The following is a 26,776-nucleotide window of genomic DNA, read 5'->3' as shown; positions in this document are numbered from 1 at the left end:
CAATCCATTGTAAACCTCAGTTCAGGATGAGAGTTATTGCCATTGCAATCATAAGGCAGATATTATGAAGGCATTTGATGGGATTGTTGTTTATGTAGCATTCAAATTCACAGTTAATATGTCCTATGTACATGAGGGGCAAATACTAGAAAAATTAAATGTGTTCTTCCACCTTCTGCAAAATGTTTGAGCTGGCCCATAACACAGCTGGGGGGGCACACAACCCACTGAGTCAGCCTGACCTGGTTAGGGTTATAGCCCCATGGATCCTCTTTACAGGCAAGAGCCACCCTCAAATGGTCCTGGAGTCACTTCCCAGGTAACATTACACCAAGTGTAATAATTTCAAGGGGCAACTCTCATCAAAGATGGCAAAAATATACTGAACTGTCAACTGAACACCTGGCATATAAAGCAAATACAGTGAACTTTAGTGGTAAATCCTGTTTGTTGGGAGTGACTGCACATCCCAGAGTGCAAGAGTGGTCACAATTTCAAGGATTAGCCCTAAAAAAGTTTTAATAAAGCATGTATTGAAGAGTTTCTGTTAGCCCTGGAGCAGCTGATGTACCTTTGAACACCATTAAAAACAGAAGAAAGTTTGGGGTGTAAGTTAATTATGTTCTCTGAAAGATTAGTGCCAAAAAATATTTAAAGGGAAAGGTCTCTGTGTGCAGGAAATGAACTAGAAGAGCCACAGGAGAGTGGAGCTGTCTGCCAATACCACTGCCTCTCACACCAGGGACAGCACAGGGCAGATGTTTTTGTGCTAAACATCAAGAAAACCTTAAGGCAGAACATGAAAAAATTTTAATCTCTACTTTCAATGGTGTAGTGAAAGGCTCTTACTTTACCTTAGAAGTCAAGTTGCTCAGAATTTTGAAATCTTTGAAAATGTTTCATTTTTACATAAATTACCACAGAATAAAGTAATTGCTTCAGTTTTGGGACAGAAATATGTCAGGTCATCATTATTTTCACTCTGATCAGCATGGCTGCTCCATGGTTGCACTAATGTTTTGCTAAGTTTCTCTTAATTTGCTTGATTTCTGTTGAAGTATGCATTTTGAAATTGTATGCTCACTTTGCAAGTGGGTGTACTATCGAGAGAGGGATGTGTGTGCTGAATTCAGTAGCCCTTAGTTTCTATTTTGAAAATTACTAGGCCAATGCCCTGACAAAGTTCAACTTTTGTCTCCAACTTAAAATTAATGAACTTCTAAATTCTGACAGATTTTGATATACTGGTTGCCCGAAAGCCATTTCAAGACTTACACTCCTACCTTTGGCAGGTACTATAACTTTTATTCCTGTCAGCAGTTACCTTAGAGCGTGAATGCAGTATATCATCCGAGGGATGTTTTTCCTATCATAGACATCTGTAGTCTCTGGATAAAAGATCTAAAAACCAAAGAGCACACAGTTAAATAAGAAGACTTATTACAGAGTAGAAATATTTACTCTGCAGAACTGTACCTTAAACTTACAGAATTTCAGCTGGTACTTCTATACAGCTATGAGTCACGTCTCTTTGATGCTATTTTAACTTTATCAGTAGTTTTCATAAAGAGGAGCTTAATAAAGCATAAAAGCTATTTAATAAGAGGGGAAAACAGGAAGATAAGCAGACAGCATTTCAACAAGATTTTTAGAAAATGTCCTTTGGCATAAGCTCAGCCAGTAGTGCTTGTCCTCTACAGACGCCCAAAACCTGGAATGCAGTTACAATTTGCAAAGCCTCATTACAAACCAAACCTATCAAGTATGGTTTGCAAATGCATAATTTTAATTGCCAGCACCCCTAACTTTGTGAATACATCATTTACAAAGAAAGATATTGAGAGAGAGGAATATTAAGCAATTTAGCCAAGAAGTCACATCATAAGTTCCAGTTCTGGTTCTACCACTAATTTGTTCCTGGCCTTGGTCCCAGTCACTAAACACTGTTTCTCCACAAAAATATAATAAAAAGACTTAGTTAACCGTGAGAGTTGGCAGCATGCTTCCAGCCCAGGCTGGTCACTCAGGGCTGCACTGTCCTATGGTCAATAGGACCAGACTGAGTAAGTCAGGAGCACAGTGCCCTCTTCATCACTTGCTCAAAACAGCTTTGTGAGGAGAAATTGGGAAAGCTTTTGGCCATGACCATCCTCCTCTGCAACAGAAACATAATCTTTCAGAGGAGGGATGGCAGGGTGGAAATCAGCCAGCTGAACAGAAGGCTCAAGGTCTCAACTGGAAAAAAAAAAGCCTGATCTGGAAAAGGCAGGATGCTTTCCCATCTCTCTGGCATTTCTGATGGCAGTCATGAGTGCCCTTTCCCGGTTATGGGCACCTGCAGTGAGGTTGCCTGCAGTGAACTTGCCTACAGTAGCTGACCATTAGCCCATGTAGCCCTTCAAGCAGCTGCCTGAGCATCCCCACTGTGCCTGACCACAGTGCCTCAGGCAGCACCAGGCTGCTGGCCCCCAGGCACCCTGGGGTGGGAACTGCTCACCTCAAGCTGCGTGTGGCCACCAAAATGTACAAACAAGCAGCATGGGTGTTTGCACACAGCCCTCTCTTAAAGGATTTTCATCCAAAATAGACTCACTGGTGCCCAGAAACAGCAGCAGAGGGGGGAGATGACAAGTGAAGACCCACAAGGAGGAAGGTAAATATAAGAGGTGACCCAAGAAAGCAGCAGGTGGAAGAAGAGCAGCAGCACAGTCACGCAGATGCACTGAAGGGTGCAAGAACAGTCTGGAAACAGGGTAGAGGCAGAGAAACTGGGACGTACAGTAAGAGGAAGAGGCAGCAAGAGGCACGATGTGAAGAGGTAACCTAAAGGAAGCAAATATTTAAGTTTTCTGTTTTAAACCATATTCCTTTCAGGGCCTCCCCCCCAGAGACTGCACTAGCAATAAGATATAGCTCAAACACTGCTAGTGTCCCCCCACCTCAGCCCACACACACCAGCAGCAGCAACACAGGACTGACACTCCCATTGCTTTCCACATTACCTTCTCCTCAATTTGTTTTTTGAATTACCCCTTCCCTGCAGACTTACTGTAAGGAACTGCTTATGCTCAAGCAGATGAAAGGGGATCTCAGTGAGCCAATGATTTCAGCCACTTTCTTTGCTGAAATTTAAAGGCTTACCTTAGGCAGACCAATGGATTCCATTGCTCTTAACCACTGCACAGTGTTGTCAGTGTGCCGAAAATGAAGGCCAGATCTCTGTTAGAAACATAGGAGAAGATTATTAAAGTCACATTAAGCAAATTCTCTACTTATTGATCCTCCTGTTATTTCCCAGTTTTATATCCTGAAGCTGAGTTCAAGGAATGTTTGCTTATTTGAACCTGGAGACCAAAGTGTAACAGCTTCAATTTTGCTAATGAAGCATTCTAACACATCAACAGCTCCACACTGAGTTCAGCTCATTCTTTCACATTACATAAGCCAGATTTGTATGGATCAGGGTGGACTGTGATTGAAGTAGAAATTTATACAGTCCTTCAGTATTCTTTGGGAGTAGAGGCTGGATGTTAAATACCAGGAACCAAAATACAGAAATAGTAACACTGCTCAGAACTTCCATGAAGAACAGATAAGGAGGTCTTGGAATTCTTCAGTTCTACCTGAATACCTGACCCTCCCTAAAGCCTATGACAGCAGCATAAGAATAAAGTGGGAAAGTATTTTTATTTTATTTTCAATGTTATCCTTCAGAGCAAAAGGAAAAAGGAATCTCTGAAGTTTTGGAGATTTTCAAGAGAAACATTTAAATGTAACTGGAATTCTTAACCATATTTTTTTTTTTTTTTTGCCCCCTCTACTTGTTGAGATAATGCTTTCCATAGTGGGACTAATGTGTATGAATATATATTTCTGTATTATCCAGGTCCTTGGAGCTAGCAAAAGCCTGTGCAGGGAACAAGCTAAGCTCATTTACTGGTAGCTTGCTTTTTGCTTCTCATAGTTAAAGTTGATAAAATAAACACAGAGATCTAATGAAGTGAATGTCAGATATGCTCACATTCTAAGATGAAGAAAGCTTGAAATAGTTACCAAATTGCTTTTGACTTCTATAACTAATGAGAAATAACTTTATTAATTGCAAAGCTCATGTTCTCCTTGGAGCCAGAAATGTAATTTGTGCAGTTTTAAAAATGTGAAGCCACACCAAAACAATTTTTCTATGGGTAAAATATCTCTAACTTATCATACAGGCTTCTTACAGCTGTGCATCTTCCATCTAGTCTCTACAGCCTTAAAAGAGATACAGAAAACTAACTAGCCATGCTTAGGAATCTTTAAGAGCTGGAAGACAAACATTACTGGGTTTTGTCATCTTGGTGAGAGAACTGAGAAAGTTATTACCTTGTAGCGTGACTGCTCCGCATCATAGATCTTTTTGTCTGACACCACATTAGGTGCAAAGAATTTCGCAAGTTTGGCAAGGTAAACACCATTTCTTAAGCCTTCTTCCAGTTCCGTAGTTGGGGGCAGCTCTTCATCCAAGCAGACCTCCATCCATCTACAGAGACATTTGAGAAACATTGTTATTTGTATTTTAATAGGAGTGACAGCTTTTGCCTACAACTATCATACTTTAAATGTCACTACCACAATGTAATTATAACAGAAGGACAAGTGCTAAGGAGAAAGTCCACGTATTCATTCGCATAGCATATCAAAATGATTAGAGAGTCGTATCTGTGATTGTGACCCATCAATAAGCAAACAGCATGCTTTGAGGTATTCACACTCCAAGGGGTCTAACTCAAATCTTTTAAACAGTACTGGGCTTATGAAGAAAACTAGAAGAAAATGTGGAGCATTGTTTATTATTGATGTTTACATTTAAAAAAACCCTGTGATTTCTACACCAGTGCTGAACCTTCTGAACATCAAGGACAGCAATGTTCTGGGTGAGGCAGGTTCCTGTAGCCAATGTGCTCTGCAACATGACCTTGCAGCAATGCCCACCACAGTACAGAGCACTCCTGCAGATTATCCTCCTTCCTGCAAGGGAGTTCTGCACTCTCACCCATGAAACGCAGTACTGGTGCTGGAGGGAGGAGTGACGGTTTTGTTGAAAAGCCCGAGGTACTTCATGCATTTGAGATCTGCCTGGCAGTAAGTAGGCTGAAACACGGCTTCTTGTTAGTGACAGTGACTAAATCCTGCAAGGTGCTAAATTAGTTGTGTGTTTGAGATTTAAGATGTGATAGACATGGTAGGAGACAAAACAGTATTAATTGAATACATAACCAGTTCAGAAGGCAAATAACAGATATGAAACCATATTATCTAGTATGTTTATATTGAGTAGCCAAGAGAAATTGCTTCCAAAGCCCTTCTGAAAAAGATTCGTGTCCTAATCACTGGACCAGAAGTTCCTTACATTGGTGGTCTAAGTGTTTTGGCCCTGTGTTATTGTTCTTATTTCCAGCAGCTAAATCACATTACAAGAGCTTTAAATCTGCTTATTTCCTCCCAGTATCTTTTTTTTAAAATCTGTTTAGTCAATCTCTCATGGTTTTAGGACATTAATATCAATACAAATAAAAAAGCTAAAAGGCAAGAATAAAGTTGAAGACATTAGTTCACTTTGCTTACTGTAACTAAGGCAGCATCATTTTAAGCAAGACAGCATTACAAATCTGACATCACCTCCATAGGGGTGACTTCAGAAACCTGAAATCTTGGATCCAAGTTGAAAATGAGCCAGTTTTTACTTCACCATGGAGTAGAAGAAAGCTCACTACATCATTTTGTTTCACATTAAAACTCTAGACAAATGTTCTACTCCATTCCACTTTTGGATTTGTTACAGGACATATGAAAGTTGTTTCACTGAAGCACAGACTACCCGAATAGCTGTTTAGGAAACCAACATCCATAAATCCAACACAATATCACACAAAACTGCACTAAGCAAGTGTCATTAGGAGAACTGTGTTTTGCAGTACAAAAGCTGCTTCAGTGAGGAGAATCATATTCCTGATGAGTTTCCCAGCTTTATCCTGCACTGCATGTTTGTGTATTATGGGTCCATGCCAAGGGTCCCAAAAGTCACCCTTACTAATGACATTTTATAGACCAAATAGATTTATACTCTAAGGAATCACACTTGTCTTCTCCAAAGAAGACAAGGAAGAATATACAAAGAAAGTGTACTTCCAGGCAAATATGGCTTTTACCTGAGCCAGTTAGCTTTTCCTATAGAATTTATTTCCTAGAATGTGTCTTCTAGAAAAAGAATTGTACAGATAAGCAGCAGGAGCTTGCTGAGCCAGAGCAGGTATTCACCATGAGCCACAGCTGGCTCTGCTGTTCAATGGATCATCTCCAGAGATATGAACAGTGGGCCCAGAGCAGCATTTTGTATTCTTTGTACTTCAAATTCTCAGTTTTCTTGTAAAAAGACTTTTCTAATATCTTAAGTCCAGGGTACCAGAAAGCTATTGTATTGGAACTGTTTTTGAAGATACACACATGTGCCCACCTGCAATTTTTCTTCCTTCCAGTACAAAAATTTACTACTTATATATAAAACTGAGTCATTCCCTGAGCTCTAAATGAGATGCTGATCCAAAGTGAAAGCTACTCCTCAGCTTTTCAAACTTCTTGTAATTCAACAGCAGTAAAACTGTTGTGGGTTTTTTCCCAGCATGGTGATAAGCCTTTAAAATTAATCTGGAACCCTTCTGTTCTAGTTAGGTAGGCTACGGTGTCTAAAGGGTAAATGCAGTACCCTGAGGAACAACCTGGAAACAGTATGAGGATGCAAAGAAAGAAGAAAGAAGAAAGAAGAAAAAAAGTAATGTAGAATACACCTGTCAAACCGCAAGTCCAGATAAACATACAAGAGAAAAAATCTCTTGAGAAGGAGGATGTTAGTAAGTCAGTGAAAAAAAGAGGGGGAAAAACTAGAGAGAACTAAGTGGAGCAGACCTGAAAGATGTAAAGTTTCTTTCCATTTATAGCCAAAAATCTAAAAGTTATATCTACTCTGGAAAAAATTAGGGGTCTGCAATAGGGCAACTATAACTTACAGCATTTGGTAATCAGTGTCCAAGACTGAGAACACAGATACAAGCTGTATTACATATAAGATATGTTTTACCAATGTCTGGAAGTTGCAGAACTTAGCTACAACAAGATCTACTGTGAAAAGATTTGCTGTGTTTTGCACATGTTTAATCAGAGGAAGGAAAACCTCAGGATTTTAATTAAATCCTGCTAGTATACAAACAACCTTGTAACTCAGTTATGCAAACAGCTGGAAGGTGCTGTAAGTACTCTGCAGAGCCTTCTCTTCTCCAGGCTGAACAACTCCAACTCTCTCAGCCTGTCCCCACAGAAGGGGTGCTCCAGCCCCCTGATCAGTTTTGCAACCCTCTTCTGGGACCCATTGGACTAAGCCACATCTTTCCTGTGCTGGGACCCCAGAGCTGGATGCAGCACTGCAGGTGGGGTCTCAGCAGAGCAGAGCAGAGGTGCAGAATCCCCTCCCTGGCCCTGCTGGCCGCGCTGCTTTGGATACAGCCCAGGACACATTTGGCTCTCTGGGCTGTGAGTGCCCATGGCTGGGTCATGTTGAGCTTCCTGTCAACCAACATTATCTATAGCACTTTTCTCCCCAATGCTGTTTGCAGTTACAGAAGTTTTGTTCCCCTTACACTGATTCAGCCAAAAGGCAACTATGGTTTTAAACAGAAAGAACCACTACTTCAAACCTTGTGAGGTTCTGCTTTTTAAGACATAGTTTGGTGAGTTTATGAAGGTTATTATATAACATGGTATAGTCAGCAGGAGCAGACCGGACTGAGAAAACCAGAAATCCTTCTACTTTTGTTTCTTTAAGTGAAACAGAGGCTATCCACACGACAGTAAGGATTTATAGATACCTTTGGAGCAATTTCTTTTTCTTCAGGGCTAAAGAAGCAGCATTGCCATTGGCTCACCCACTGTTTTCCTGAGCACACAGAACTGCAGCAATCAGCGTCACATTTAAGTCTGTTGCAGAAACTGTTGCCCAAAAAGAAGTAGTAAATACCACTGATACACATGATGAGGTCTGTAAGTCAACCTCAGACAGTATGTTTTCCTTCAGTATCAAGCTTGTAGAGTAAGGCTATTATAGCTATCAAATGTGCACATGCATTTCTACCATCCTTTTTCAACAACATAATCTCGTAACTGTGCTTTTAACAACCCTAACTTAGTGACTGAGGTAGGCCATGAAAAACTGACAGTGGTGACCATGATGGTCCATTTGGTCACTCATTTAAGCTAAACCCAAACCCTGCTCCATGGTGGAGGGACAAAAGGGACTCAGGAAGCAGAGTAAAGCATACAGCATCACCAAAGCTCATCTAAAATTAATAATCCTTCAGACAGTCCTACAGAGCTACCCATGCCAGTTATAGTCTCACCATTTGGATAAAATATGCATAAACAGGCATTTTCCTAAGGAGAGATACTTAGGAATGCATAAGTACAGCCCACTTTGATTTTCATAACACTGCAGTACTTGCCAACACAGAAACAAAGGATTTGCCTTAGACAAAAAGCAAACCTAGATCTGATCAATGAAAATGCATCTCCAAGACTTTAGTTCCAATATATAGTACTAGAGAGTCAGCCAGGAATAAATATTGAGGTACAATTCCCTTTTGCTTTGCTCAGTTCTGTTTTAACTCTTGACAACCCATGGCAGAGCTGTTCAGCAGTAAATTTCTGGCAAGATAACAATACGCCTTCTATACCAGACTCAAGAGCAGCAAACAACATGCTGCTCACTAGGAGATCCTGTTTCCACATTTGACTATGTACTGGAACAGACTGCCCACAGAAGTTGTGGATATCTCCTCACTGGAGATATTCAAGAACTGGCTGGACTCAATCCTGTGCAATGTGCTCTGGGATAGCCCTGCATGAGCAGGGAAGTTGGACCAGGTGACCCACTGTGGTCCCTCCCAACCTTAACCATTCTGTCTTTCTGTGAGAACAGCGGCAGTACAATTAGCTCAGACTGAATTTTAAAACAAAACCCCCCTGCTGAATCTCATTCAAGGCAAGGTCAAGGGAACTGGAAGACACAGTGCTGCACTACAAACTTAACCAGTTATGAAGACGTCATTGACAGTGTGTGGTGAGCAAAGTACACACACAGGTCAAGAAACTGGAAATGCTGGAATCAACGTTCAGCAGAGAAGAGAGGATATGTTTTACAACCCACCCAAAGTCCATCACGTTTGGCACACAATCTTGCAGTGAAATTTATACTTTTGCTGCCCTGCCCCTTCAGATTTATGCCTCAAGATGTAGATCCAAGGGCACCAGGTTTGTGGGGAGCAGACCTTCAAAGAAGAAAAAAATGGGACTCCAGAGTCACAGCTCAGAACACTACATGCTGCTATGGAAAAGGTGTAGGGAAGACAAGATAAACATAAGTTACCTCTCATTTATTACCTCTCTGGCTCACAACCACAGCCTTTCAGTCTACTTTAGCACAAGTGAAACAGACTGCTGCCCTAGAAAGTACAATGTGGCCAATTTGTTCCAAAGGCAAAATCTTGCTGCTAGAGAATAATAGTAACCACAATCAGACCCAATGCAAAATGTTAGATTCTAGCTTTAAATGTCTGAAGTGGTTTAAGTCAAAACTTTTATTTGGACATACTCAGAAATATACAACAGTCTGAAGCATGTGAGCTCATCATTTAAAATTCCACACTACTATGTCTCCAGTTTCTGAATCTACAGATTTGTTAAGAAATCTCAGCTCTTAAATCTTCATTTGCTTAAAAAAAAATATGATTTTCATTTAGCTGCCAAGATTCGCTTAAATATTGCTTTATAAAGGATGGTGACAGCAGCCAAAGCAACCTAGGTGTGTTCCTTGGCTGACTAGTGGTGTGGTGGTAGTGTTGATTCGTTTATAAAGAAAACCTGTATGTTAACCTTGGAATTTGTTCTCATCATACTGCAAGCTTTAGTATGATACATCTCCTAAACCAGAAAACTTAGGAAAAGGTTATTTCACAAACAGCCACGGGTTATTTCCAGAGGAAAACCATGCAAAGCTTCCAGCTAGCCCATGCAAATAGATACAATACAATTTGAATACCATCATGGCAAAAGCTATGAGTTGTATAAAAAAGTGCACAGCCTTGGAGGCTTGATTTTGAGGCTGCGGAAAGTAGAGTGGTTAGCTGAAAAAACTGTTTTCTTCACACCCTTTTTTTTCCCCCCCTCATGTTCTGGTGCATTCAGCCCCAAACATTCCTTACACATGGGAGCCTTAGCTCAAGTCAGAGCTATAGTCCTCTGATGCCAACTTACTCCTGGAGCCAGGCACCCTGGAAACAATGTTCCAAATTTGAAGCTCTAGATTCATACTCCAGAGACAGCTTATACTGCATCTGAAGTTTTACCCATCCTAAGAAGTTATCTTGTCTGAAACAAATAAAATTTTGCGATTGTGGGTCACCACAGCAGTAGGGTGAAGGAAGGTATGATATAGGTCATTCCAGTCACCAGTTCTCTCATGTTACATACAAGAAGTAACATGAAGGTAGCAACATGGAGGACACCATGAATCACTCGGCTACACAAGATCTCAGAACTTCAGCACATAAAGAAAGTTTCAAATCCTTTAGCAAGAATTTTGGATTAATTTGCAGTTATCAGTTTTTTTACACTTCCATAAGTTGGTTCAAATTCAAAGCTGCATATCATTGAGTCTCCCGCTAGTGTTAGATTTAACAGCATCAGCTTTCTACCATCATGATTTCACCAGGGAGGATACTGACTTTCAGCAAGAGCTATAGTGAAAACTATGAAACGTTAATGTGTGGATTCTTTGTGTATAAATGTTAAAACAATACAGATCTCACTGCACATTACTGCATTTAGTTGAGCTGTGCATGCCAGCGTGAAGTTTGTTGCGACATTCATTTCCCTGATCAAAGCCCTTCTTGATGCATTTCATATTCAATTCAGATAAGCAGAAGCTAGGAGCAGTGACGCCTTGCCTGACCTGCACAGCACACTGAACCAGCAATAAATCATGTCAGCAACATTTTTCCACACCAGATTTCTGCTGCCATGACAACACTGCCATATTTACAAAATAATCTTAAAGGTGTTATAAAATTCTGGTGCACAAGATGGCAGCACAGATACTACATGCTGGTTTAATCTGTTTTACTCCAGCCACCCTTTATGCGGATTAATCAGTGATTAAAGTCCACAAGGCAAGGTGCTGCTCAGAAAGCTGGCTCTGGAGCCCCGACATGGCCCCACGGCCATTGAAAGCTGCAGGGCACCCAGCAGCAGCCAAGTGCTGTTTACTCGGCAGTCTTTTGGTGGGGGAAAAAACAGACACTCTCCAGCAGCACCACAACTGACAACAGCAACACATGTGCATGTGTTTCAGGACAGTCCTCAACCTTAGCAATCAGCAAGGCTTTGTTTTGCTGCCTTGTCTGTTTGCAGAGACATTAAGATTTAGCACCGGCTATCAACTGCAAACTCCAGGACTGCTATTTGAGATAATGGTGCTTGAGCGGGGGGCCAGCAAAGCTCAGCCTGATGGCAGCAGAGATGCCTCATCTTTTCCCCCGCTCTTGGCCTGGCTCCAAGGTGCCAGCGTTTGGCGAAGAAAGCTGAAGAGGCAGTAAAGAGAGCAGTGCCAGGAAGGGAGCTCACCATGGTGGTGGAGACTGAACAACCACAGCAAGTATGTCTCCTTAAGAGACCTCACATCGTTGCTGCCTGTTCCGAGCTTCCCTTCCCCAAGACACTTGCCTCTGTCATGTGCTCTGAACCCCTTTGTTCCAAACGCGGGCAAAACCAAATGTAATTCAAACTCTTTAGCAGTGTCTCATTGGCCGGTCACCCCAGGTCTGCCCCCAGTCCTCCCCTTTCCCCTCCTCCGAACAAAAGAAAGGACCAAGAGGGGGCCCGGTCTCTTTGGCTTGCACCCTTTCTGCGAACATCTTGTCTCTGCTCCTATTTGAAAGCTTCTAATTGCAGAAATTGGCAACCAAAAGCTGTATTTCTCCCTCTTTGCTTCTGCTGGTGGTATCAGCTTTGCAGCTACTATTGCCTCTTTTAGAGCTACTGAAATGCTGGATTGCCCGTGCTACCTCTCTAGGCTGCCCGAGGCTTTCTAAGGCATTGAACTACAAGCCTAGCTGGTAAAAAGCTGTAAGTATCTCCACATCACATAATTCTTCTAAGCAGAAACAACAGTACTCAACAGATTACATGAGCAAATGAGGTGGAATTATTAAGTCTGTGATCAAAGGTCTCAAGAGAGGAAAAGTATCTGCTGAAATGTACAGTCTGAAGTATCCCTTTTTTATGTGAAGAACTGGATTTTGATTTGAATGAAAAGGGAAAAAAAAAAAGCATGGAACAGAACAGTCCTCTCCTAAAAATCATGCAAAACCTGTGCAACTAAGTTAACACAACTCCAGTTTTAATAGCCTTCTCTTCCAATAGGCAGCAGAGACAACAGCAGAAACACAAGTATTTCCTGTGTTAGTCGGGCAGTGGTGGCTCAGTGGCCCCTGGATAGCATAATTTCAGGCAGATAACAGACTCAAATCACTAATGAAATTTAGGTAGCGCAGACACAAGCTCTGTAACAAGTCCCACATACAGACATAAAGGGTCTCCCTACAAATAAAACAATGCTTTTCTCTGAAAAGAAGATTAATTTGGTACATGAATTAATCTAAACTTAGTTTTCCACAAATCTGTACAGACGCTGATTTGATAAACGGAAGCAGACACAACAATAAAAGCATTTATACAGTGCAGCATTTGTACGTGTGGAAATGTTGCAAAACAATTTTTTCCCCTCAAACACACCATGTTTGCTTTAGGAAAACACTGAGCAGACTGTAGTTTAGACTTGCACATTATACTGTCTTGCTACATGCTACAGCAGTTTGCTTTGCTCTGTTACGTCTTCTATAGCTACAGTACAGTAATACAGTTTAGGGCACCCTCTTAAAACGGCATATGGTATTTTAGACTTACCAATTTAAAAGGTTCTGGCCTGAATAATCTCATAGTATTCCAAGCAATCCGCTTCAGCAGAAGAGTAGCAGAAGATACATGCCCCTGGTAAGCCTCAGAAATGTGGCAGTAAAATAACCAATAATGAGTCCTTGAGTTAATCCTCACACTTTCCTCACATGATAGTCCCACTAATCTTAAATCACTGTCTTTACCCGAAGTCCGCACACTGCCATGCAGTAATTCCTATCCAAATCCATAGAAAATAGAGCTGTAGTCTCTATGAAGTGATCTATCCAATAATCATTTTGATGAAGCTTCTACCGAAACTAAACCACACCCGTCCATTAGAGAACATGCATCTTTTGTTAACCCTCTCCCAAAATCCACCACATCATCAGAAGTGCTGCTTCTAGCATCTGTCAAACTAGCCAAAAATGGAATGATATCTAAGAAAACCAAGTAATACAGCAGTTTTTACATCATGATCTAGTATTATATGTGTTTGCCCCTTACCACTGCGAAGTGCCTTCCATGCAAGTATTAGTCCTCAGGTGTTCAGAGGGATGTGCTATTACCTTTCTTTGCAGGTGAGAGGACAGGCATAAGCATTACCACCGTGCCTACAATCAGCACACTTTTCTAAGGAAAAAAAGTGACCCAGGGAAGTAGCTCCAGTGCAGGTTCAACACAGAAGCTTTTACAGTGTGCAAAAGTGTTAAAGCCAAGACTATGATTCAGGACCAGCAACAGAAGGACACAGCTCTGCCTGCAGACCTGCACATTGGCAACTAATGCAGCTGGGTCAGCAGAAACCTCCAAAGGAGGCACAGACTAAAGATTTCATCGAGGCCACAGAGAAGACCTGTGGCAGGGGAGGAAACTGAACTTAAGCATGGCAGGATGCAGAGTGCTGTTCTGACTCCTTGACCAGTTCAAATCCACTGGATCAGACATGGACATTTATATTTTTCTGTCTAATATCTGACAAAGGTTAGTTTTGTGAAAGCAACTAGCAGCAAGTCTGCAGGTATAGAAACCACTACACCCAAGAAATACATCTACTAGACAGGCAGCTGCAACTTTTAAAGAAAGGTGCAGGACAGCAGCCAAGTCAGAATTAAAAGACACGGATGAGAGAACAAGATGTTAAAGAAGTGGAAAGACTGAAAGAGCCGGCTTGTGAAAGGCTGAACTGTTGTTCAAAGTGTTTAGTGTTATGTAAACTCTACAAAACTGCAACAAGGAGTTTAAACTTGGTCCCATGTCAAAAAGAAACACAAGGTTGAGGAATAAAGTTAAAACCAAGGCATTTAGGAGAGACATGCCATGCACAGCACATACAGTTACCTTTTCCTGTTTACTTCTTCCCATGATCATGCAAGAAATGCTCTCCTCCACTTTCCATGGCTGGAGAGACAGTACTCCCCTACCTAGTTAATAACAATCTATAAAATTCCAAGAAGCACATGCATACAAATCAAGTCTGGTATAGATGAGGAAAATTCAGGGAGCAGTATAACAGCATTTAATAATCCACAAAGAAATGCCAACCAAAGGAATTAATGTATTGCTTTACACTGGTGAACATAAGCAGCCTCTCTGTAAGAGAAAACAGCAAAAATATTGAGTTCTCTTCAGCCTCACCTTTATCATCAGAACATAAGCCAATAACTGCTGAACAAAGCTTTGGATCCTCCAGGACCATATCTTTTTGCCTGTTTCAAAACTACATGGTGTTTTGTTCAGAGAGCTGAGGCAGACAGTTAGCACTGCTCTACACTAAGGGTCATAACCAGAATTTCTATATGATACGTAGACATGGGATCTTGGTGAAGAACTGTCTGCAATTTTTGCAGTGTAAGTTGGAATTTTTCTTGAGAACATATAACTACAATAGTCATTGGCAGCTCAAGCAAATCTTTCTAGATAGCATTCAAGATACAGCAAGAAAGCAATTCTTTAAGAAAATGGACTGGAGAAATTAGGTGGTAGAACAAGAGGTTTTAGCTGTGAAACTCTAAAATAGTCCCTTGGAATGAGGAATGTACTAAGGAATTATATTAATGTATTAAGGTAGTGTGAAAGCTAAACTCTACTTCAAAGACTAGGTTAGGCTAGGAAGAAAAAAAGCTGATTGTAATCAGCATGGTAAAAAGTTAACAGTGCAATTAATCATGTCATGCAACAAATACCCAGTGTCTGGTGACAGTACTTCAGTTTAAGGGTTTTGAGATCACCATCCCCAACATCCATGTACACAAGACAATCTCTTCTCCAATAGCAAATAGTGATATACCCTCTATCAGAGTACTCACCAAGTGATAAGAATCTACCTACCATCTATGCACCAGTATTCAAGTTACTCAAGACAGTAAGAGAGGTACAAAGAATACTTAATCAGCTAAGAGCCTTCCAGTTACCAGACAAGATATTAGGGACTGGCAAAAGCAGGCTACTGGGACACCATTTGGTTCAAAGGCCACAAACACATCAGTGGTGTTATCAAGTCTGTCTTACAGAATCTAGAACCAATTGAGGGCACCCTCCCCTGCCACCACCATGACCCCAAGTACCAGAGTACAAAAATATTTTCCTCTATCATGTCAAAAAACAAGAAGTATTTCAGTGTTTTGAATGGGCAAACCATCTATCAGCACCTACGCTGCTGGCTGGCTCCCCTCCCCAGGCAGCCCTCATTGTCTGGCTAACTGACCCAGTAACACAACCACACATCCACGGCTGACCCAAGCTCTCATGTCCTGTAACACCATTCCCGCTGCAGCTGCCACTCAGGCAAGCCACGAATGCCTCTGCATATTCAGCATCATTGTGTCAACCAGCAGCAGAAAAGCAAAGCGGCAGGCGATTCCTTGCCAGTGGTAGCCCAAGCCAAGTGGAGCACACAGCAGCTACATAACCCCAGCCAGAATGATATCACCATTACTGGTCACATTGTTTAAACACAAGATGCCATATGCAAGAAAAGTCTTCTTAAGCTCTATTCTGGGTGTTTGAGACTACTTACGAGAAACCACAGAGTTTTATGCAAAGTGATAAAATGTAAAACAAAGTTCTTCTTTGTTTCCTTGTTCATGCACAAAGAGGAAATAAAAATGCAAGAATTTCAAAATCCAAAGGAAAAACTGACAAGTTTTAGGGACTATTTCAAACCATTCAAATGGTTTGAATTCAAAATTTGTGGAGCTTATGTACTACAATTCTGTTTCCAGAGAGGTTTCGGCATGCTCTAGCCCTCTAGCAAACTGTTAGCTGCACAAACTCTAGACAATAGTTTGCTTGTCAATTTCTATAGAAGCAGTTTCTGAAAAATAAAAACTGCTGCAGAGAAGCTCAATAGAGACTTTTTCAACCAACACAGTGCCCTGTTTGGAAATAGTCCTGTACCACCTCCAAGAGCTCTCAGGCAAATTAACATAAAAACTTCTGTATTAGAAAATGGAAGTAGTGACAATCATTTTTATTTTGAAATCAAAGTGAAACACAGGGTAGACACCCAGGCATCCTTATCAGCCCTCTTTCATTAGGAAACTAATTTTTAGGGTGGCACAGCTCACTTTACTGTTACCACAAAAAGACGACACGAATAAAAACACCACAATGCTTTACAGGAGCACTTTCCTACTTTTCTTCATAAACAGCAGTTATCTCAGGGTCTCTAATCTACAGCCAGCTAACAATTTAACACAGGAAAAAAACCCCCTGTACCTGTGAACTTGAACCAAAAGATATTTTAAGTCAATTTACCTTGTTGCCAAGCCTCTTAATGACCTAGTTACTTTGATCAAGTTAATCAGCAAACCATCACAACTTGTTAACTCTCAGCCCTCCACCAAGACCTAAGCGACTTAGGTTGCTATTTTCACCTGCAAATTTGCTCCCCTTCGTCCTCTGCCCATTCCTCTACTCTTTATCCCAGTCAAGCACCTGGACAGTGCCATTCATGCACTCTAAGAAGATACTGCTGCAGTTATGCCCAGAAGCCACCACTTTCCCCTATAATTCATAGGGCATATTTTTGTATGGTTTTAGCAGGGCACAGGTGTTCTGAGCCACTGGCAGTTGCAGCCTGCAGAGCCTGACCATCGTGGGCAGTGTGAAGCCTCCTGCAGGAGGGCATTGGTGCTACTGGCTTTCATGGCAGTGCAAACCAGCCAGCCTGCGCAGTGGCAGCAAGCAAGACAGCAATGCAGAGTGTGGAGACACCGCTCATACACCAGTGCTGGGAAAACAACTGCCACAGGAGAGAGGAAGAGAAGTGCAACTGCCACCATGCCAAACAGTTCCTGTCAACAAGAGAAACGGACAGGAAGAGCCAACCACAGTAGAAACTAGATAAGGGAAACCTGATGCCTTAGGATTTAGCTTTTACATTTTCAGACCCTGTACTGGTTTAGTGTGTAACTCTAAAAACTTCACACAGCTTGTTACCTACTGTTAGACATAACAAATCCTCTCTGGGCCTGGACTCAAAGACACCTTGCTGTCCCAGGCCTTGAGATACGTAAACTAAGCCTCTGGAAAGGTGGAACAACCCTGGGGTAACTACATCATTACCTGAAATAGTAACTGGAGAATTAACCCTGATATGCAAATGGACCAAACTTTAAAAAATGTGAAAAACCCATGACCCAAGGTGCATTTTGGGTGTAGCCCTAGGGCTCTGTAACCATAGTGTTCCTTTATTGAAGGCCCTTCAATAAATACCCTCTTTTATTCTCTTAATCTTGTCTAGCCTCTGTTTTCAGGTAGCCACTCCAAGACATCAGACCCACAGGATGAACACCAGGACAGCAAGATCTACAGCAGGGAAGAAAAGTCTGGTAGACAATGCTGACCAAGGTTTTAAAGTGGTGTGGAGGGTTCTGTACCTTAGCCCAGGTCAAGAACAAGATGCAGCAGTGCCTCAGCAAAAATACGACTTGCCAAACTCTAAGGAATACATGAGATCCATACTCTCCCATCAACTCAACTGTCAGAAATCTGAACTTGAGCACTGGAAAAGACACTTAATCAGGGGCAGGTAATTGCCTGGGATCACAGTAGATTTGGCTGAAATAGTGAATCTAAAATTGTTCAAGAAATACTTACAAAAAAGGAAGACCCCAAAAGAAAGTGTTAGTATAATCATGCACATATTCCAACAGATGCAAGCTGAAACTGAAGGAATACAAAGTTCTGACACAGAGCACCTTCATCCTTAGACATTTCCCTTCATGTAAGATTTAAAAAGCATGTTTTGCAGAACTTCTGCACATTTCCTTTGAAATCCAGCCAAACCCTTATATAGCATATTTTACTTCTGTTTTTCATATGAAATGCAATACAGTCAAAATGTCTTCATACTCTTCTTCCTCAGGAGAACTAATATGTATATTGAAAGAAACTTAACAGCTCTTAATTTTGAACATGAGAGTTACACTCTTTGACTGATTTCAGGAGTGCAAGGGTTCTTGCAATGAAATGAAAAGCCCAGCAGAAGTTCTGTGTTCACCAAAGCAGATGTTCCCTATGCAGAGGTGCAAGGGTTTTTTTCTCACTTGGCTGCAAAAATACCCAAAGACCCTCTCACCAAATTTCATCTACTTCAGATGGGAAAAAAAGGAAAAAGCACAGTCCTCTTGCCATTTTTATTCCTTCATAATATAGCGAGCCTTTAGAACTTCATCTGCTTCTAATGCCAGCTTCTAGTACAAGCAGGAGACATTTGTGCAGACAGCCATTTCCAAGTTCCCCAGACTGGTGGCATGTTTTCATCACCACACTACAATAAGGGAGTTTCTCCAAAGTGGAAAAGCAGAACTCCTCCTGGTTGCCATATAGCACCTCATCCAATGACAAAGTGCCCCCATCTTCCATAGCACCAAGTTCTCAAACAGGCCAAATCCCTGCAACTTTAGCATTCAGCTACTTTCAACATACTTGCTTATCAGGAGGCTGAAGGTTTATCCAAGTGTCAAATGTCCAGCCCCTTCAAAATTAAAAAACTGTGTTCTTCCTTAGAATGCTGCCACTACAACATTGCACATAGGGTAAACCCTATTGAGACTACGCAACAGCACACTAAATCCTTCATTTAAAAAAAGAAAATAATCAAAACCACATTTCAGCTGTTATGGGTCTGGCAGAAGTAGGCTTCTCATGGAGGGGATGAACAATCATTTATATTGAAGAAACCAAACAGTACTACTGAATTCTATAACGTAACCTGTAAATCCAGTATCTAAGTGGGAAGAATGTTTCTAGATATGCATATAAAGATATTTGAGGAATTTTGATGCCAACATAGAAGTACCTGGGGCATGGCAGTCTAGAAAAGGAAGTGCAGAAGCTATTCAAGAGGGGAGCAAACCCCAGTGTTGCCCACCCCAGCCAACACCTGACCAACCTCAATCCCTATTGCTATAGGGCACTGTCTGCAAGCACATCAAGCTGACACTAAGATGTGGGCTCGGGAAGCGTATGAAAGTAAAAAGAAAAAGCATACATCCAGCCTAATAAGCCAAATGGGATGCACAGCTCCTACCTGAGCAGCAGGTTTGATCAGCTCATTTGATGGCTGCTGGAAATCAAAGTGTTCAAGAGCAATTGCTTTTCCACTAATCGTCTTACAACTTATGTTGCCATTCAAGAAAAATAAATTATATTCATGGACAGAACAGGTGGTGAACATTGAAAGAAACACTAGATTAAATTCCTCTATCCATCAACTGATCACGGCAAGTACATAATCTTTACTTCTCTAAGGGCTATGAAAAATAGTGGAATAGACAAAAAGCTGGAAATTATTGTCTTCTATGTATCAGCACAAAAGTGCCTTGTCTTCACTATGGCTGGCCAGGGAAAGCTTCTTATTCTTCAGAAATAAGGGGTTTTTTTCCTTGCCAATTGATTTACAAACACATTAAGTGAAAGATAAGCTGTCTTTTCAATATCACTCTGGTGGCAGATGTGGTCCTAAGATACAAACAGCTTGTTAACAAAATCCTGAGCAACTTAATTCCACATTTATAAATATATATGATATTCTTGAATTATAGCACACTCCTTTCACACCACTTACTTTACATAAACACTGTCTCTCTTCTCCATTCTGGTTTGCTTTGGAAAAAAAACCCTCCTGCCACTGCAGTATACCACACCTGGGGTGAAGTATTTGCAACAACTGAATAGAGAAAAACCAACTGCATGAAGCAAGAGAGTAAAGAAAACTCTAGATTAAGAGGGAGACTAAACCTAGACTTTTCAGAAAGTTTTCATGTTTTTTTCATTATTGCATTTTTAAACTAATTTCGGTATATGTGTATTCTACTACTGGCTGTGCTTACATGCAAATGGTAAACTCCCAATCTCTCTCATGTTGGGTGTTAGAGTTAATTAGATTTTCCTTTATGCAAACTTTTAGATCATTTGCGGCTCTAAGTCAAACACAAACTTTACATGGACTTTTTTAAAATTTAAATTAAGGTATTTGCTTATTTAAGTGACAGAACTATACATTAGAGTATTTGCTGTATAGCAGTAACCACACATCTGCCTTTACTTTTAGGAGTTAACTAAAAAATGATGGTGGGCAAAACAGAAACACTGTCTTTATACTGCCAATTACTACCATTCAACAGTGGCCAGAGCTCAAAAGCTGCCTTTGTGTTGGATAAATTTCTGTTATATAGATGAAATAGCAGCAATCCATGTAAGAACAAAAACTAACCTGTACACAATTATAGTTCTTGATTTTAAGGAAATCTTTTAGTCTCTTCTTGGTGCTCTGTCAAATGGACTTAGTTTTCTATGACAAAATACTTGCACAAAAACTTAATTCTACTTTTCAGCAATTGCCAGTGCCTTCACCTTGCATCTTCTCAAAAAGCTCGAAAAGGTGATTGCTTGTTTTTTGGTTTTTTTACAAAAATTTTGATTCAGCCTATTCTACTTCAATGTGACTAAAAGTAAATTTATATTATCATAGTAACTTCTACTAGTAGTATGTATGCTTACAGGAACATGCACCAGGCTGCCCAGCAGTTCTCCAGTTACTCAATTTTGAATCCACAAATCTTGTCACCACGATAATCCAGTCTAAGCACTGGGATCATGTCAGCTCTGTTCAACACATGTGAGTTTGCATGGCTGGAGTTTTCCAAGAGGAGAATGTGCATGTCAAGGGAAAGCAGAGTGCTGCTAACACTCAAAAGCATCTAGAAATATTGAAGCAATGTGGACCTAAGTCTGGGTGGGGGCTTGAAATATTTAAACAAGAGGAATGCATTGTAACCCCTTTTATATTGCATACATATTATCAAGTCTGTACTTAGCTCTCCTAATGCCTAACATTTGACTTATGCTTTGTTTACTTTGTAAAAGCATACTTTGTATGCTTTTACATCTATGTAAACCAGTCACCATGGCCATCTCTTTGGCATTTATGACATATGAAGAACAATTATTTGAACCAGGATGAACAATATCTGATGGTCAATGCTCTTTAGCTACAGGCTGGTGGGAACATATTCCCTTTTGATAGTACCCTCAGTGCCTAAATCTGAAATCCCACTCCAGGAGTAGGAGGCAGCCAAATAATGAGCCCTTCTAACTTCTTTTAAGTTACAGGTCCAAGATATGATATAGATTAGGGACAACTGAAGGGCAAAGATCTCTTTCTGAATGAGTTTTAAATTATGAAAAATTTGATTTAAATGCTGTCTGTATTTAATGGTCTTACCAGGAACATCTGTTGGTATTCTGGTTACAATAATCGGGAGCAGCAGAAGTAGCAAAGCACACAGCCCTAAGTGGCAGGACCAGTACTACATCACACAGGGAAACGAACTACATAAGCTGAACACCTAGACTTATCTTGCTTAGAGCTGTGCTTTAACACAGGTGGGTCAGTTTACATGCCAGGTTTTATTCACTGTTTGGTTTTAACACAGAAACAGAAATGAAGTAATAAGAAACATGCTGCTCAGTTCATTTATCTTGGGAATACACTGTGTGCTATATTCCAGGCCAGGGTCAGACATCTGACAACATGATGGTTAGTAGCAAGTTAAATTCCACATACATTCCCAAACCAGCAGAACTCAAATTGATACATCTGCCAGAAACAGAAGAAGAACAGAACAAAAAGTGTTAGAAGACTGTTAATTTTCCAACAAAATCATATCTGTTGGCCTCTTTTGCCTTTGACATTTTATGAAGGAAAAGACTTTGACCCTAGTCTTAGTTAATACATGTTTCATGTGGCTGTGCAGGCCACTGGCCCAGAGCTCCATCGCTGTGTGCCACAGACAGAATAACCCAAGTTACTGTGACAAAGGACTCCTGAGGATGGCAAGTTGCTCCGCAGGGCAGCCCTTCCCCAGGTTACAGTACAGCACAATGACCACCAAGAGCAAATGTTGGTTTTTTGAATAATGTGGCAGGATGAGGAAGGGAACACAAAGGATCATTTCATGTAAATACATTAGATATTTACATTTGAAATTCTGTCAAACTACTTAAGTGAGGCTAAGGATGTAATTTCAAGGTTGCTTTATAGTACAGATAGATAGCCACTGGACAAGTTAATGTGCTTTTCCTGCTTCCCATTCTCTGCTGCATTCTTGTCTGCATTTTCCCCTAGATTTTTGGCCACACCAGTGCCCCAGGGATAGTGTGAAGAGTGGAACCAGAGAAATGATCCTGCTGAGAACTAATGCAACAACACAAGATACATATGTTAGTGTTTGACCAAATCAATTCTCTGATCTGACACAGCTTGGCTGTGTGAACTATTGCTGGCACAAGACAGACAGCAGGAGAACAGGATTACCCACCCTGCGGTCATCAGAAAACACAGTTCAAGAAACACTGACGCTTTTCTTCATACCTTTTGCACTATCCCTGTATTTAATAAGCACACACACAACTATACAGATTTTAAAATTGAGATGTGCATCTGATATGCAGCTATTTCCTTTTTGTTCTTGTCAGCCTAATTTCTAAATAGCCTTTGGTTTGTATGTGGGATACTACAGAATCCAGATGACATCATTTTCTGGCAACTATGGCAGGCCTAGCCTATGAGTCACTTTGCAAAATGTGGGGAGAGCCTAGCTAGGGAAGTACACAGGATTCAAAGGTTTCTATTGTTCTAGTGGACCATGGAGTCCACACAAGTTCAGCCACTGCTCAGTACAGAAAAAGCAGCTATCAATCTCACTTTTGACTTAAATGAAAAGCAGCATCTTAGAGAAGTGATCACGCAAATACAATTGTACAGTCCAAAACACCAGAGTTACACTATCAAATGCTTGCACGGATTAGTTTATTAATGGGCAATTCATAGTAGGTATGCAAAGACACACTGAGGTGCAAGTTACTTTATCTGCTTTTTCCAGCTGAGCACTTCCACAGCTGTAAGCAGCAGTTTCACTAACCCTGTGCACAAGGCAGGGCTACAGGATTACAAGGCTTCTCTACTCAACCCTGTCCAGCCCTCCAATTAACCTATCTGGGAAATAGACGGGAAGAGACCCAGAAGACCATGGAAACAATTTCTCATTATGGACTGTCTTGAGGAATAATGCTAATTATCATGGAAGTGTCTCTAGTTCTTCACTGAATCCAGGCACTTATCCACCCCGAGAAGAATGTTCCCTCTTTAGTCACTAATTGGATCTTGTTTGTAAAGCCAATCTCTGTTTCTAAGTCTGTCACAGTTTGGGAACAAGGTTGCTGTAGGGGCAGAAGATTTAAATGGCTATCCACAGCTGACAGAGACAGTAGAAATATTGTCCACAGATAAAAGCATAGCACATATTAACATGCACTACTTTCCTTTTAGCTTTCATTTTGTAGCTTGGGTAAAAATCTAACACTAATAACTCTTCTCAAGGTGTATTGGAAGCATTTCATCTACCGCAACTGCAGAGTCTCATTTCAAGTGTTTGCCAACCAGAAGGGCTATCTGCACACTGAATGACAGGTTTATTAATTGCTTAAAGAGATATGTACTCCAAGAGAGAACAAGCACTGCTCACTGAATGCCATGGTGCATACAGGAGCAAGACACAGGTTTGCTGTACCAATGTCCCCCTGGTTCAGACACAACCATTTCTCCCCTCCCAAAAAATGGAGTTAGCTAAAAACACCTAAAAGACCGTGGCTGAGTTTGCAATGTGTGTACACCTCCTTTGTGTGACACTGGAAACAGACTTTTACTAGATTTTTCTACCCCGGTCCCTAAAATAATTAGAACGGTTTAAAATTCACCATAATTTGATGATTTATACCCAACTTACGTAATTTTGATGTGTTTCTGCTCTTCATGACATTAACAAACTAACACACCATCAAAAAGCCATCCTCATGTTCGAGTATTGTCTAGTGCTCTCTACTTTTTTTAAAATCATCTTCCACTTCAGCTTTCTAACCTCTAGTCAAGGAAAGGCCAAAGATACACCATGTTCTTCCAACTCCAGCAGAGACCACACCATCCTGAAGTATTTTGTGCTCCAGTTGTGGAGGACACTAACTTCTCCCAGCAGACAGCACTAGATGAGTATTCAGACCAGAGGGCCTCCACGGGCCAAGAAATCCTCAGCAGTAAAAAGATACAGAGGAAAGCTGTTGTTAAGCCAGCTCTGCCCTGTCCTCTCTTCACCCCGCCCTGAGTCGTCGAGACACCATCCAAAGTTGAGGGGAGAGGTCCCAACCTCTCCCCTGAACTGCAGCTGTGCTTCTGACATAAGAGCAGCAGAGGGGCTTTCACTATCTCTGCTTTTAGAGCCACGTACAAGAGAAAACTCACACGTGCTAAGCTGTCGCATCAAGCAGCACCACTATGCAGAACTGCAAAGCTGACAGGCGACGAAAGGACCAGCAGCCCAACATCCCTCATTGGCTACTACCACCACATTTAGTCACTGAAAGCACAGATCTTCATGATGCTTTGGGTTTTGTATCAAGTTCAACTGCCAAAAAAATTCCTCAGCTTTGTCTCTTTTTTTGCTACACTTACACTAAGCCATATACATTAGCAGCATATTTCTCCTAAAAATAGTCACAAGGAAGGCTCTCCAAGCTAAGCTGTTATGCACTTGGGTGATTTTAAAGCTCTGTTTTTAAATGTTAGAAAAATTATTCCATGCAACCATGCTGGTCTACTTTCAAGCAGAGATGAAACAGGCTTATCAATATACAGTTTGTCTTTTAGCAGAAAAGTATATGAGAATTTATGAATATTGATCATTTTAATACCAGCAAATCCTACTGGTTCCTGAATTTTATATGAAATTATTCAAAGCAAAATGCTTCAAGACAGAAAATCAGTGTTTGTTTTCTATCTGCTTTTCTAAATAGAAGACCATTGCCTATGGCTATACCACAATACACAAAAATTGCATGGTGAGGTAAAAGCAGTCAGACCTTCACATCTCAAGAAAGATAGGAAAATGTGCCTTCTCTGCACACCTGTAAAAACAAGAGGAGAGCATGGCTTTCAAAGTAGTGGAAGAATGGCTCTGTCTAATTCCTGTGCTCAGTGAATTTGGGTGCAGCAATCACTCCTGCTCTTATTATGCAGAACAGCTCTTTGATTAAAGAGCAATTTTCCCCAGGACTTGGCTATCTGGAGAAGGAGCAGTAACCAACATTCACCTCGGTGAGTCAAGTCAAGTCAGTTGAATCTATCATACCCACATGCATATTGAAACCATAAAAGAAAAGCACAGTATTTCTGACAGAAAAATTGGATTTCTAAAAAAACTAGTCAACAGTACCATTTTGGGTTTTGTCAACCAGAATAAATAAAATATTGCAGTTTGGTATGCACTATTTATGCTTACTCTCAAAAGCCAGTACTAAAGTCAAACTACTGAACTAGCCAGATCTGGTGCCTGCTTTGTTCAGTCTTCTCCAAATACTTACAAAAGCATGTTTTGTGTACTAAATCAGAAATAATTTTTTTTAGGACCAGGTTCTCACCTATTTATGTGAGCAAGTATCTTAATTTCATATTCCTCTTAAACCACTCTCTGAGAAGCATTTGTCTTCATAAGTGTGTTGGACTTTACAGAGCAAATCCAATGTGATGCAGTTTCCTCTCGCCGTGAGAAGACTCAAAGCAAGTAGTTTATGACAATTTCAGCCCTGTATCCAGAAGTTTACCTGAATATGAGAAACATACCAGAGAACATAAAGTGGAGTGACAGTCACACAGGCTAGACAACAGATCCATAGCTCCGTACCTTACTGTCCAGCACATGCAACAAAGAGGTACAAATATGTTTATTAATCTCATAATACTTTAAGTCTCATTGAGTCTCAGTTTCTCAGAAGTTAAAAATTATTTTAAACATGTAATTGTCTGTACTACCTACTTCAGAGGGGATAACTAGAGCTGGAAGAAATGTGACATGTTTGTAATAAGCTTCAGTTCTGACCTAAGGTACAAGACCTAAGGTACAAGAAATCATGCTTCTTTGCACACAAACAGCATTGAACACTATTCAAGGGGCTGTTACAGAGCACAGCCATTTATTCCAGCAGTTGCACTGTGGGAACACACAGGTGTGCAGATGGCGCACAAGAAAAGTGGCATTCCCAAGGACTGAAGGCTCAAAGTTACTTGGGTCCTTCCAAAGGCATCAAAACACAGCACTTAAAATCATGTCAGGCTGAAATCTAACTCATGCTTGTTTTATTAATGCATCTAAACCTTTTTCTGTGCATTTACATGGAA

The 26,776-nt window shown here is 40.8% G+C and overlaps 1 protein-coding gene across 11 annotated transcripts in view; it reads right to left on the bottom strand.

Moving 5' to 3' along the window:
- Positions 1-26,776, bottom strand: part of IQGAP2 (IQ motif containing GTPase activating protein 2) — a 124,205-nt gene that overhangs the window by 55,163 nt on the left and 42,266 nt on the right. For 8 of the 11 annotated variants that reach the window (XM_032096262.1, XM_032096250.1, XM_032096252.1 and 5 more), the window contains exons 3-5: positions 4,366-4,522; positions 3,142-3,219; positions 1,325-1,401 (exon numbers count right to left, since the gene is read on the bottom strand). In XM_032096262.1, the coding sequence (XP_031952153.1) occupies positions 1,325-1,401; positions 3,142-3,219; positions 4,366-4,522 (312 nt within the window). Of the gene's footprint in view, positions 1-1,324; positions 1,406-2,593; positions 2,705-3,141; positions 3,220-4,365; positions 4,523-26,776 lie in introns of those variants that run through there. The other 3 variants (XM_032096255.1, XM_032096258.1, XM_032096261.1) reach the window with 3 other exon arrangements.

This window comes from Corvus moneduloides, chromosome Z, assembly GCF_009650955.1.
Source record: "Corvus moneduloides isolate bCorMon1 chromosome Z, bCorMon1.pri, whole genome shotgun sequence".
NCBI lineage: Eukaryota > Metazoa > Chordata > Aves > Passeriformes > Corvidae > Corvus > Corvus moneduloides.
The sequence above is the reverse complement of the archived record's forward strand: the minus strand, read 5'-3'. Positions and strand labels throughout refer to the sequence as shown.